General features: G+C 36.3%; 1 protein-coding gene and 1 long non-coding RNA gene across 10 annotated transcripts in view; one reads left to right on the forward strand and one right to left on the reverse strand.

Moving 5' to 3' along the window:
* LOC110255476 (uncharacterized) overlaps positions 1–12,654 on the forward strand; it is a 217,504-nt gene that overhangs the window by 34,341 nt on the left and 170,509 nt on the right. The gene's annotated exons all lie outside the window — the stretch shown is intronic.
* COL28A1 (collagen type XXVIII alpha 1 chain) overlaps positions 6,214–12,654 on the reverse strand; it is a 171,089-nt gene continuing 164,648 nt past the window's right edge. For all 6 annotated transcript variants that reach the window (XM_021063396.2, XM_021063395.2, XM_084977086.1 and 3 more), the window contains 2 exons: positions 9,728–9,917; positions 6,214–6,504 (listed from right to left, as the gene is read on the reverse strand). In XM_021063396.2, the coding sequence (XP_020919055.2) occupies positions 6,332–6,504; positions 9,728–9,917 (363 nt within the window). In that variant the 3' untranslated portion in view covers positions 6,214–6,331. The remainder of the gene's footprint in view (positions 6,505–9,727; positions 9,918–12,654) is intronic.

Raw genomic sequence — 12,654 nt, forward strand, 5'->3', positions numbered from 1 at the left:
CCAGCATCTGGGATGTTTGTCAGAGGCCAGACAAGGTCACTGGCTGAGACATTGCACCATCACAGAGAAAAAGGACACAGGGACTGCTGGTTTGTGGTGAAGGCAGAGGCTGGTACAAAGCAAGTTTCCTAGGCTTGGCCTTCAGCTCTCATTATTGGAAAAGCTCAAGTAACACTCAAAATAGGCACAATTTCAGTTAATTTTACTGTATTTGTCAATATTTTTCTTTTTTTTTTTTTATTTTCCCACTGTACAGCAAGGGGGTCGGGTTATCCTTACATGTATACATTGCAATTACAGTTTTTCCCCCACCCTTTCTTCTGTTGCAACATGAGTATCTAGACATAGTTCTCAATGCTATTCAGCAGGATCTCCTTGTAAATCTATTCTAGGTTGTGTCTGATAAGCCCAAGCTCCCGATCCCTCCCACTCCTTCCCCCTCCCATCAGGCAACCTCAAGTCTCTTCTCCAATATTTTTCTAACATTTTTCAAAGTATGTAAGACACCACAAAGTCTACACAAATTCCAATATTACTTTCATGGAAGACTGGAGATGAGATAATTACATAAAGGCAAGGGTTTATTTATTGGAGTTTTATTTATGATTTTTTTTTTCCCATCAGGGACATGTTCTGTTTTGTTGTAAAGAGTTGAAAAGCAAGTCTGAGCAATGACTTATTCATAATAGAATCAATTTGAGAAAAATCCCAAATTGCAGAAACTGGCAAAATCGTAACACTCTTCATTAGGATTCAAGAGAGGGAAAACAGCCAAATTATTTATCTTAAAATAAATTTAAGATAACACCACCCAGTACACTAAGGAGGCAATAACCAGAGAATTTCAGTAGTACTTGAAAATAATTTTAAGAAACCGAGAGTGCAGAGTTTAAGGACAAATTTGAAGATAGTAAAAAATTAAACTGAAACTCCAGTCTGTTTCAGAGAGAAATAGACAAGTTGCCATCTTAGCAATTCACAAATTCTGAGTTACTATTTAAAATTCCTACTGTGTAATTCTTGTTTTTCTTTGCTTCTTCCATGTCTGTTACCTTAGCTTTTTCCTATTCCATAGGAATAGACTACTACTTAGAACGAGGGATGTGTTGGTTTGTGCCTCTCTGCTACTTGAGTCACCAAGGGCATCCATCGCAAGCTGGAGGGCAAGCTCAGAATGAGCAAATGGGATGGTAAAAGAGCTGTGGAAGTAGTAGTAGCTGCTGGAGCAGCCCGAATGAATGGGGATGTAATCGACTATCTTAAAATAATACCATGGCCCTTCTGAAAGTTTCCACAAGGTCAGGTAGGAGTTGGTTAGGATGGAAGCCACGGGAGGCCTCTAGTTCAAGCTGTTGCAGTGGGAGCTGGTGTTACCTAAAGAATGGGCTGCCTCTGGAGGAGGTACTTGTCCTACCAGAAATGTTCACCCTGAGAATACCCAGTCTCTTAGACAATTTGTCTGAAGGATATAAGGAGTAGAGAACTCTAAGAGCTCATCCTTTTCTTAAGCTGATGATAGCAGGGCTTAAAATTTCCTAAGTTGGATGTGACTTTTCTTTTTTAATATTTATTTATTTATTGTCATTTTAGGGCTGCATCCTTGGCCTATGGAAGTTACCAGGCCAGGGGTCAAAACAGAGCTGCAGCTGCCAGCCTCCTCCATAGCCACAGCGATGTGGAATCCGAGCTGCACCTGTGACCTACACCACGGCTCACAGCAACAGAGGATCCTTTAACCCACCGAGCCAGGGATCGAACCCAAGTCCTCATGGATACTAGTAGGGTTCGTTACTGCTAAGCCACTAAGGGAACTCCTGATGTGATTTTTAATGAATTAGTTTAAATGAAGGATTTTTCAAGATACTCATTTATGGAAAAATGATAAGAAATAATGCTTTTAGAAATCAAATCAGCCCAATACATATTTTTTTTTAATCTGAAATGCCATTCATAGATGTGTGAAATATGATTGGGGTACTATTCTTTTTTTCAGACAAACATATATTCTAAAATATATCTTATTTTAGTGACGTCTCGCTAAAAGATATTATCAAGAGTGGGAAAGCTCTTGGACACTTCAACGGCATCAATCCATCTTTGCATTGCTGTTCACAAAAGACATTGAACTATAGATTAAAAGAGGAAAAGGGCATAAATTGTCAAATATCTGAAATTCCAATTCAAATAGTACACTTTCTCCTAAGGTTGTCATCATTCAGATGTCTCCTTGCTGGTTCATAGCAAGGGTTGCTGAATCACCTGTGGGTGCCCAGCCTCACCCCAGACCCCAGACCTGCTTGGTACATGTTTCCCTGACAGTTAGTGAAGCTGAGCATCTCTTTAGATGTGGGTTGGCCATCTTCTTTGAATTGCCAATCCCTACCGTTTTCCTATTTTTTCCTTCTTATTCTTTTTGACTTATAAGATCTCTTGGTTTATTAGTGATATGAAACAATTCTATAATGTGTTACATGCAGATAGCTTGCTCTCATCCCTTTACTTCTTGCTGTCTTTCAGATCAACAGCAACACTACTTGTCATTTTATAAATTTAGCATGTTCCTGCTTAGAGCAATTCTTGCAGTCAGCAAAATTGAGGTTTAAACTAAATGAAAGTGATAGAAATGATCATCTATTTTAACATTTCGATGGAGGTTTGTCATTAAAATTCTAGCATTAGTACTTGATGGAAAACCTAAAACTTTTCAATGTCTTAATTTAAAACAGAGACTTTTGATATACACACTCTTGGTTTTAGTATGTTGTATATATTGTCCTTTTTAAAGTTTGAAAGCAGAGATAAAAATGTCCTGTCCCCCTATCTCTATTGGCTATTTAAAAATATAAGTATGGTTGATTTATAACATTGTGTTAGTTTCAAGTGTATAGCACAGTGATTCAGTTTGGGTTTTTTCCCCCAATTACATTCTGCTATAGATTATTATAAGATATTGGGTATAATTCCCTGTACTATACATTAAATCCTTATTATCTATTTTAGATATAGTAGTTTATATCTATTGATCCTATACTCCTAATTAATTCCTTCCCCTCCCCTCCCTTTTGGTAAACCAAAGTTTGTTTTCTATGTCTGAGTCTTTTTCTGTTTTGTATATTGATTCATTTGTTTTGTTTTGTTTTTTTGAGATTCCACATTTAAGTGATATTATACAGTATTTGTCTTTGTCTGATTTATTTCACCATGCGTGATATTCTCTAGGTCTGTTCATGGAGAAGCAAATGGCAACATTTCATTCCATTTTATGGCTGAGTAATACTCCATTGTGTATATGTGTGTATCACATCTTATTTATCCTTCTGTTGATGGGTACTTGGGTTATTTCCATATTAGCTTTTAAAGCAGATTAAAATTAAAGCATAAATCATCATTCTCTTTTCCAAAATTAATTCTTAGGTTGTTCAGTTAAGCCTCTTTGCTTTATCTAGCCAGACAACACTCCCTCTGACTTTCGTCTTTGTTTGCTTACGACAGTGGGGAAAGAGGGGAGGAGTGTCCTGAATCTCAAAGTGGATGAGAGAGTCATAGCTTTTACTCCCTAGCATATCACTTTTCTCTTATTCTTTTAAACTGATGTGATTTTTTTCTTAACTTTTTTCATTCCTCTCTTCCAAGGAGTTAATTATTTCTCTAGTGACTTAGAACTCACTTTATAAATGAGTTCAAATTTTTTTAAATGCATGGAGTTCTTCCTATGTGCCAGGAACTAGGGACACAGAGAAAGCAAGGCATGTTTTTGTTCCTAGGCTCAGGCAACAGGCAGAGGGCACAGATGCTGTGATCAACAGAATAATGGACACAACAGTGTCCATTCCCTAATGCCCAGAACCTGTGTATAGTTACCTTCCATAGCAAAAGGACTTGTAGATGTGAGACAGGTAGAGCATCCCTGATTATCCGGGTGGACTGTATCACATCATATGAGATCTTAAAAGCAGAGAACCTTTCCTAGCTGTACTCAGAGAACCAGCAAGATGGCAGCATGAGAAGATTCAACCTATTATTGCTGGCTCTGAGGATAGAGGAAGGGGCCAGGAACCAAGGTGGGTCAGTGGCCTCTAGAAGCTGGAAAAGGGAAGAAGACGGATTCTTCCCTAGATCTGCTAGAAGAAACACAGCCCAGTGAGACCTGCATCAGACTTCTGATCTGCAGAACTGATAATACACTGGTGTTGCTTAAGCTGCCAAACTTGGTAATATGTTACAGCAGCAAAACAAAACTAATCCATGTGGAGTTCCCGCTGAGGCACAGCAGACATCTTGAAAGCACCAGGACGCAAGTTCAACCCCTGGAATGGCACATTGAGTTAAGGATCTGCTGTTGCTTGAAAAAACAATCACCTGGGAATCAAGGTGCTAATAGGCTGCTAAGGAATTACCAGACATAAAGATGGAATCTAGAGAGGTACACCCAGCAGCCAGAGCAGGATTTGTCCTGGGGCAGTTTCCCACCCAAGGAAGGTGGCCAAGTGGCTAAAGGACATAAACAAGGGGAAAAAGGTGCTAGCTGCAAAAGAAAAGATGGGCAAATTTGCCTTAAAATTGAGACTTCTGCTCATTATTAAAAAGGAAAAGAGTAAAGTAAAAAACACAAGCCACAAGCTATTAACAACACAAATAATGAGCAAAGAGTTCAATTTCAGAATATATAAGGAACACCAGAAGTCCAATAAGCACAGACAAACAATGCAATGAGAAAATTCTCCCCAATTATGAACAAACATTTCACAGAAGCAATGGCACAGATGGTAAATAAATATGGTTAAGCTGTTACCAGAGAAAGGCAAATTAAAACAAGATACCATTTTACATGTACTATTAGCAAAATGAAGAAGCCTGACAACATTGTGTTAAAAAGAATATCAAGCAATGGGAACTCTTAAACACAACTGGGAAGAATTTATAATGGGCCAAATCAATGTTTGTGTGTGTTGAATGTTTACATATCCTGCAACCCAGCAATTCCACATTGAGGTTGAAAAACAATGGTATATGTACAGCCAATGCTGTGTGTAAGAGAATCCATAGCAACACTGGTGGAATAATGAAAAATACTAAATAGAAACCATTTAACATAGTCAAGGCAATGGTTAAATATGCTGTGATATATTCACACCAACATTATGTAACTATGAAAGTAAATGAGTATGTATGAATTATAATAACATACCAAGTGGCAAAGAATTATGTATTGTGAAACCAATTTTTTAAAGCTCAAAACAACCTAAATAATAAATTATTTAGAAATACATTTAGATATGGTAAAACAGGGATTAATTATAGCTGTGAATGAAAAGTAGCAAGTTGCAAAAGGCCAGACTATGACACCATAATTCTAAAGCTCTACAATAAATAAGACTGTGTATTAGAGATACATAGAGATTTAAGTGATTTTCATATAAAATTACATATATCAAGCAGTCCTCAGCTGTCAAGTACCTTCCCATTTCATCCCCTTAAATTGCAAGTTGCATTTATACATTTTAAAAGAAGAGTGGGAAAAGTTTCTTCATCTAAATGAGAATTTTCATTTTAAATATACATACAATAAAGGTTTTTCTTCCAAATATGTTGGAAGAGTGCGGAGTGACCACTGTTAATAAATCTAAGTCATTTTAATTCAGATTGGTTTCCTAATCACTTTGAGAGCAAGTGAGGCAAAAATTGAACTACTCTTAATCATCCCTACTCCTATCCCAGAGTCTCTCATCTCTCTGAACCACTCTGTCATTCTGAGTTTCCCCCAAGCCGGGTATCTTTCTTATCTCACCGTCATCTATATACAAACATACTTCCATCACTTATAATGTGCAAACCAAATCCTTCCCCACCACCTGCCTTTTGCTCCTGGCAGGGCTATGAGGGACCTGGGAGACTGAGGTAGGTGGGAGGGACTGGGGGAGCCAGGAAGAGTGGGAGTGGTCTGAGGCAGGAGTTTGATCTGACACAATACCTAGCAAAGGAATGATGGCAATCAGAACCACATTGCAGGTTGTGAGATAGATAGAGCCTACGTTCTGAGATTACAACCCTGGGTCAGACCCCCACTCTGCCACTTTTTAGTTGAGTGACCATTGAGAAGTTCCTAAACTTCTCAGAGCCTTAGCTTCCTCACCTGTAAAAACAGTTAATAATACCTACATTCTAGGGTGGTGGTAAGGATTCGACTATGTTTATGAATTGTCAATGCTCAGGTCACACTCAAAAAATACGGTGTTTTATTTGTATTGGGTAAATATTGAAATTACAGAGGTTCTTCCTAGGCTTGTTGATAAAGACACAGATTTGACTCAGTACAGGGTGATTTACTTGCTCATTCTTGAATGCAGATTTCTCGACATTCCTTTTCACTGTTGAATCTATTTCCTGAGCCATTACAGCCACTGAACCAAAAGCGGGCACAGGAGTTGACCTGCTTGTCGTAATACCATCGAACCACATATTCACCACAGTTTCCTGGCTCTAGGGGTTCCAAACACCTAGGATCTGGAATGAGAAAAGGATAGCATGTTTTAGAGATTGTCTTTCACTGAAAAGTAAAAGCTTTATGAAGCTCATTCTCCATGTACACTAACACACCAACTTAAAAAAGATAGGGTTCTATGTTCAGGAAGTGTTCCTCAATACCCAAAATATTTCTTCCATCACTGGAATCATCACCATCAGATGTTCATTCCTTTGAAAACATAAAAGTCTTTGATCTTGATGAAACCCATGAGAAATGCATATTTCCCTGAAAGTATAATACTGTGAGCCTTCATTGGCTAATCTTCTTGTGTGGATTAGTTGATGAAAGAAAGACAGGACTTCTTCATTTACTTTGGACTTGATTGGAAATGAAGATATTTGGAATGAGGATGATTTTGGCCATCTGTACACATTCTCTCCCAGTTGGTTCACAGAAAGCACCACTATGATCACATATAATTGTATTATATAATTTAATCCCTTTAAATTATAAAAAAGTAAAATAAAGGGTTCTCTTTTTCTTCAAATTATAGTACAGTTGATTTATAATATTAATTTCAGGTGTACAGCATAATGATTCAGTGGTTTTGCAGCTTATACTTTATTATAAGTTATTACAAGACAATAGCTATAATTTCCTGTGCAATAAAGTATATCCTTGTTGCTTATCACTTTTACACACAGCAGTTTATATCTGTTAATCCTATATCCCTAGTTTGTCTCTCTCTCCTTCCCTCTCCCCTTCGGTAACCACATATTTGTTTTCTATATCTGTGAGTTTATTTCTGTTTTGCATATATTCATTTGTATAATTTTTTAGATTCCACATATAAGTGATACCATACAGTATTTGTCTTTCTTTGTCTGAATTATTTCACCAAGCCTGTTATTCTCTAGGTCTATCCATGTTGCTGCAAATGGCAGAATTTCATTCTTTTTTATGGCTGAGTAGTATTCCATTGTATATATAGATAACAACTTCTTGATCCAATCATCTTTTGGTGGCTTGCTTCCATGTCCTGGCTATTATAAATAGTATGGCTGTGAATACTGGGGTGCATGTATCTTTTGGAATTAATGTTTTTCCCCCCAAACATATACCCAGGAGTGGAACTGATGGGTCATATGTAGTCCTATTTTTAGTTATTTAAGGAACCTCCATCCTGTTTTCCACAGTAGTTGTGTGAATTTACAATCCCACCAATATTATAGAGGGTTTCCTTTTCTCCACATCCTCTCCAACATTTTATTATTTGTAGACTTTTGATAATAGCTATTCTGACAGGTATGAGGTAATATTTCATTGTAGTCTTGATTTTCATTTCTTTAATAATGAGGGGTTTGAGCATCTTTTCATGTGCTTGTTAGCCATCTGTATGTCTTCTTTGGAAAAATGTCTATACAAGTCTTCTGCTCATTTCTTGATTGGGTCATTTGATTTTTTTTTTTAACATATCGAGTTGTATGAACTATTTGTGTATTTTGGAATATGAATCTCTTGTCAGCTGCATCATTTGTAAATATTTTCTCCCACTCAGTAGGTTATCTTTTTTTTTCAGTAACTTATCTTTTTGTTTTGTTGATGGTTTCCTTTGCTGTGCAAAAGCTTTTAATTAGGTCTCATTTGTTTATTTTTGTTATTTCCTTTGCCTTAGGAGATTGATCCAAGAAAATTGCTCAACTTATGTCAAAGAGTGTTCTGTCCACATTCTATTTTAGGAGTTTTATGGTTTTAGGTGTTACATTTAGTTCTTTATAAACAATTTTGAGTTTATTTTTGAATATGATATGGGGGGGTGTTATAATCTCATTGTTGTATATATGGCTGTCCATTTTTCCTGGTACCCCTTGTTGAAGAGACTGTCTTTCTCCATTGTTTATTCTTGCCTTCTTTGTTGCACATTAATGGACTGTAGGTGTGTGGGTTTATTTCTAGGTGCTCTGTTTTGTTCCATTGATATATATGTCTGTTTTTGTGCCAACACTGCACTGTTAGGATCACTGTAGCTTTGTAGTATAGTCTGAACTCTAGAAGGGTTATACCACCAGCTTTTTTCTTTTTTCTAAAGATTTCTTTTTTTTCTCCTTCTTCTGTGGTTCCATATGAAGTTTAAGGTTACTTCTTCTAGTTTTGTGAGAAATGTCATGAGTATTTGGACAAAATTACATTAAATCTATTGATTGCTTTGGATAGTATGGCTATTTTAACAATATTAATTTTTCAAATACAAGAGCACAGGATATCTTTCCATTTCTTTGTATCATCTTCAGTTTCATTCATCACTGTTTTATAGTGTTCAGAGCATAAGTCCTTCACATACTTGGTTAAGTTTATTCCTAGATATTTTAGTATTTTTTATATATTTTTTCTCTTATAATATTTAAAATTTTTTAAATTGAAGTGTAGTTGATTTACAATGTGGTAGTTTCAGGTGTATAGCAAAGTGATTCACATATTATACATGCATACACACACACATATATTTTTAAGCAAGCAAAGTCTTAGTAAAGGAAAGAAAATAGCTCCCAGGGCTGTTTGGAGGGGGGAGAATAGCCCCCTTTTTCTATAGTCCTATAGGGGTTTTTATTCCGTAAGTATACACATACTTTTTTTCAGATTTTTTCCATTATAGATTATTGCAAGATATTGAATATAGTTCCCTATGCTATACAGTAGGTCCTTATTGGTTATTTCATATATAGTATTTAATATACATATGTTAATCCCAAACTCCTAATTTATCCTTCCCCTTCCCCTTTTTTCCTTTTGGTAATGATAAATTTATTTTTTAATGCGATTTAAAACAAGATTGTTTTTTCACTTTCAATTCTTATATTTCATTAGTAGTGTATAGAAACTCAACACATTTTTGTATATTAATCTTGTGTCCTATAACCTTGCTGAAATCATTTATTCTAATAGTTTTTGTATGGAGACCTTTAGGGTTCTCTATAAAAAGTATCATGTCATCTATAAAGAGTGAGAGTTTTACTTCTTCCCTTCTAAGTGGATACATTTTATTTCTTTTTCTTGTCTGATCATTTTTGGCTAGAACTTCCATACTGTGTTAAACAGAAGTGGCAAGAGTGAGGATCCTTGTCTTGTTCCTGAATTTAGTGGGAAGCCTTTAACATTTTCACCACTGAGTATTTCATTGGCTGTGGGTTTGTAATAAATGGCCATTTTATTCCTTGTTTTCCATGTCCTAGATATAGCAGATAATTGGCAGGTACCTCTTACCTTTATGCACCAATTTTTCTGGCTCAAAGTTCAAAGTGGGCCTTGGAGTTCTGGTTTCCAGAACCTCTGCCTGATCCTCAGGGGGTGTGGGGGTGGTGGTGGTCTCAGATAAGGGAGTGGTGGCCAGGCTGGCAGTCCATGTGGGCTCTGAAGGCTCATTCTCTCTGTTCTGGGCTCCTGGAACACTGACCTAGACAAAAAAAAAAATCACAGTTTTAAATCTGGTGATAGCAAGTCAAAAAGCTAGTTTGCTTTTGGGAGCATTTAAAGAAAAGTTAAGCATTGATGCTTCTCCCCAACTCTTTGATATTCATTATTTCAATAAAAGCTCAGGAAATGACATCTCTCCTCTACTTCAGGTATCCATGAACACCTAAGTTAAAGATTTTTCTGACCACTTCAGGCTGGTGTATACACATAATGGGGAGGGACTAATTATCTCTATTACTCATGTATATGTATATTTACAATGACTAAATGATTATCAATAAATATTTACATTGGGTCTGGTTACCACTCTATATAAAAGTCACTCAATTCAAACAGACTGGTGACTTTTCACTAACCCCAGATACAGCTTTTGGTACAAATGGAGTAAAACTATGGGTCACTTGGAGTTCCTCTTTCTTTCAGAATGATCTTGTGTGTATAGATGATAATTTAAATGTGAACTATTGTTATATTCATAGAACTACAGAATTTTAAGGTTAGGAAAAATCTTTCTCAGTAACTCCTTTTCCACAAGGGACTCTAAAGATCCAAGTAATTAATAGTCTAAAGCATCTCCTAAATTGTTTTTAAGGTAGTGGCAAAATCAGAAATGACTGTTTTAGGAAAGAAATACTAGATGTGTGTGTGGTTTTTTGTATGTTTGTTTTTGCTTACTTCATTTTAAGCAAAAAATAACTTAAAAGATTAGCTTGAATGAGGAGTAGATTATTAAAAAAAAAAAAAATCCAATGGACCTTAGGCTAAATTTAAGAAGTACCATCTGTCAGGTGAGAATGTTCCTTTAAAGGTTACTGGAGAAGATGGACTTAATAGATATTTATAGGACATTCCATCCTAAAGCAACAGAATACATATTCTTCTCAAGTGCACATAGAACATTCTCTAAGGTTGATCACATCCTGGGCTACAAATCCAGCCTTGGTAACATTAAGAAAATTGAAATCATATCAAACATATTTTCTGACCACAATGCTATATGACTGGAAATCAACAACAAGAAAACAACTGCAAAAAACACAAACACATGGAGACTAAACAACATGCTACTGAACAACCGATGGATCACTGAAGAAATCAAAGAGGAAATTAAAAAATACCTAGAAGCAAATTACAACAAAAATATGACACTCCAAAACCTATGGGATGCAGCAAAAGCTGTTCTAAGAGGACAGTTTATAGCAATACAAGCTCACCTCAGGAAACAAGAAAAAGCTCAAATCAACAAGCTAACTTTACATCTAAAGCAGCTCAAGAGAGAAGAACAGACAAGACCTAAAGTTAGTAGAAGGAATGAAATCATAAAGATCAGAGCAGAAATCAATGAAATAAAAACGAAGAAAACCATAGAAAGGATCAAAGAAACTAAAAGATGGTTCTTTGAAAAGATCAACAAAGTTGATAAACCCTTAGCCAGACTCATCAAGAAAAAAAGAGAGAGGACTCAAATCAATAAAATTAGAAATGAAAAAGGAGAAGTAACAATGGACATCACAGAAATACAAAGGATCATAAGAGACTACTACGTGCAACTATATGCCAATAAAACGGAAAACCTAGAAGAAATGGACAAATTCTCAGAAAGGTACAATCTTCCAAGACTAAACCAAGATGAAATAGAAAAGATGAATGGACCCATCACAAGCACTGAAATTGAAACTGTGATTAAAAACTTCCAACAGACAAAAGTCCAGGACCACATGGCTTCACAGGCGAATTCTATCAAACATTTAGAGAAGAGCTAACACCTATCCTTCTATATTCCAAAAAATTGCAGAGGAAGGGATACTCTCAAACTCGTTCCATGAGGCCACCATCACCCTGATACCAAAACTAGCCAAAGATACCACAAAAAAGAAAAGTACAGGTCAATTTCACTGATGAACATAGATGCAAAAATCCTCAACAAAATACTAGCAAACCACATCCAACAATACATGAAAAGGATTGTACATCATGATCAAGTGGGATTTATCCCAGGGATGCAAGGGTTCTTCAATATCTGCAAATCCATCAGTGTGGTACAACACACTGAAGAATAAAAACCATGTGAGCCTCTCAATAGACGCAGAAAAAGCCTTTGACAACAGCCAACACCCATTTCTGATAAAAACCCCTCAGAAAGTGGACATAGAGGGAACCTACCTCAACATCATAAAGACCATTTTATGACAAACCCACAGCTAATATCATTCTCAATGGTGAAAAGCTGAAAGAATTCCCGCTGAGATCAGGAATAAGACAAGGATGTCCGCTCTCACCACTGCTCTTCAACAGAGTTTTGGAAGTCCTAGCCACAGCAATCAGAGAAGTAAAAGAGATAAAAGGAATCCAAATTGGAAAGGTAGAAGTAAAACTGTCACTATTTGCAGATGACATGATCCTATACTAGAGAATCCTCAAGACTCTACCAGAAAACTGTTAGAGCTCATCCATGAATTTGGCAAAGTCACAGCATACAAAATTAATACACAGAAACGGACAGCATTTCTATATACTAGCAATGAAAGATCAGAAAGAGAAATTAGGGAAGCAACTCCGTTTACCATTGCATCCAAAAGAATAAAATACCTAGGAGTAAACCTACCTAAAGAGACAACAGACTTGTACTCGGAAAACTATAAGACACTGATGAAAGAAATCAAAGATGACACAAGTAGATGGAAAGACATACCATGCTCTTGGATTGGAAGAGTCAA

The sequence above is a fragment of the Sus scrofa genome, chromosome 9 (genome assembly GCF_054392235.1).
Source record: "Sus scrofa isolate SSC_HxYL_T2T_F1_AM1 chromosome 9, Sscrofa_HxYL_maternal_Yorkshire_Landrace_v2.0, whole genome shotgun sequence".
NCBI classification, from domain to species: Eukaryota; Metazoa; Chordata; class Mammalia; order Artiodactyla; family Suidae; genus Sus; species Sus scrofa.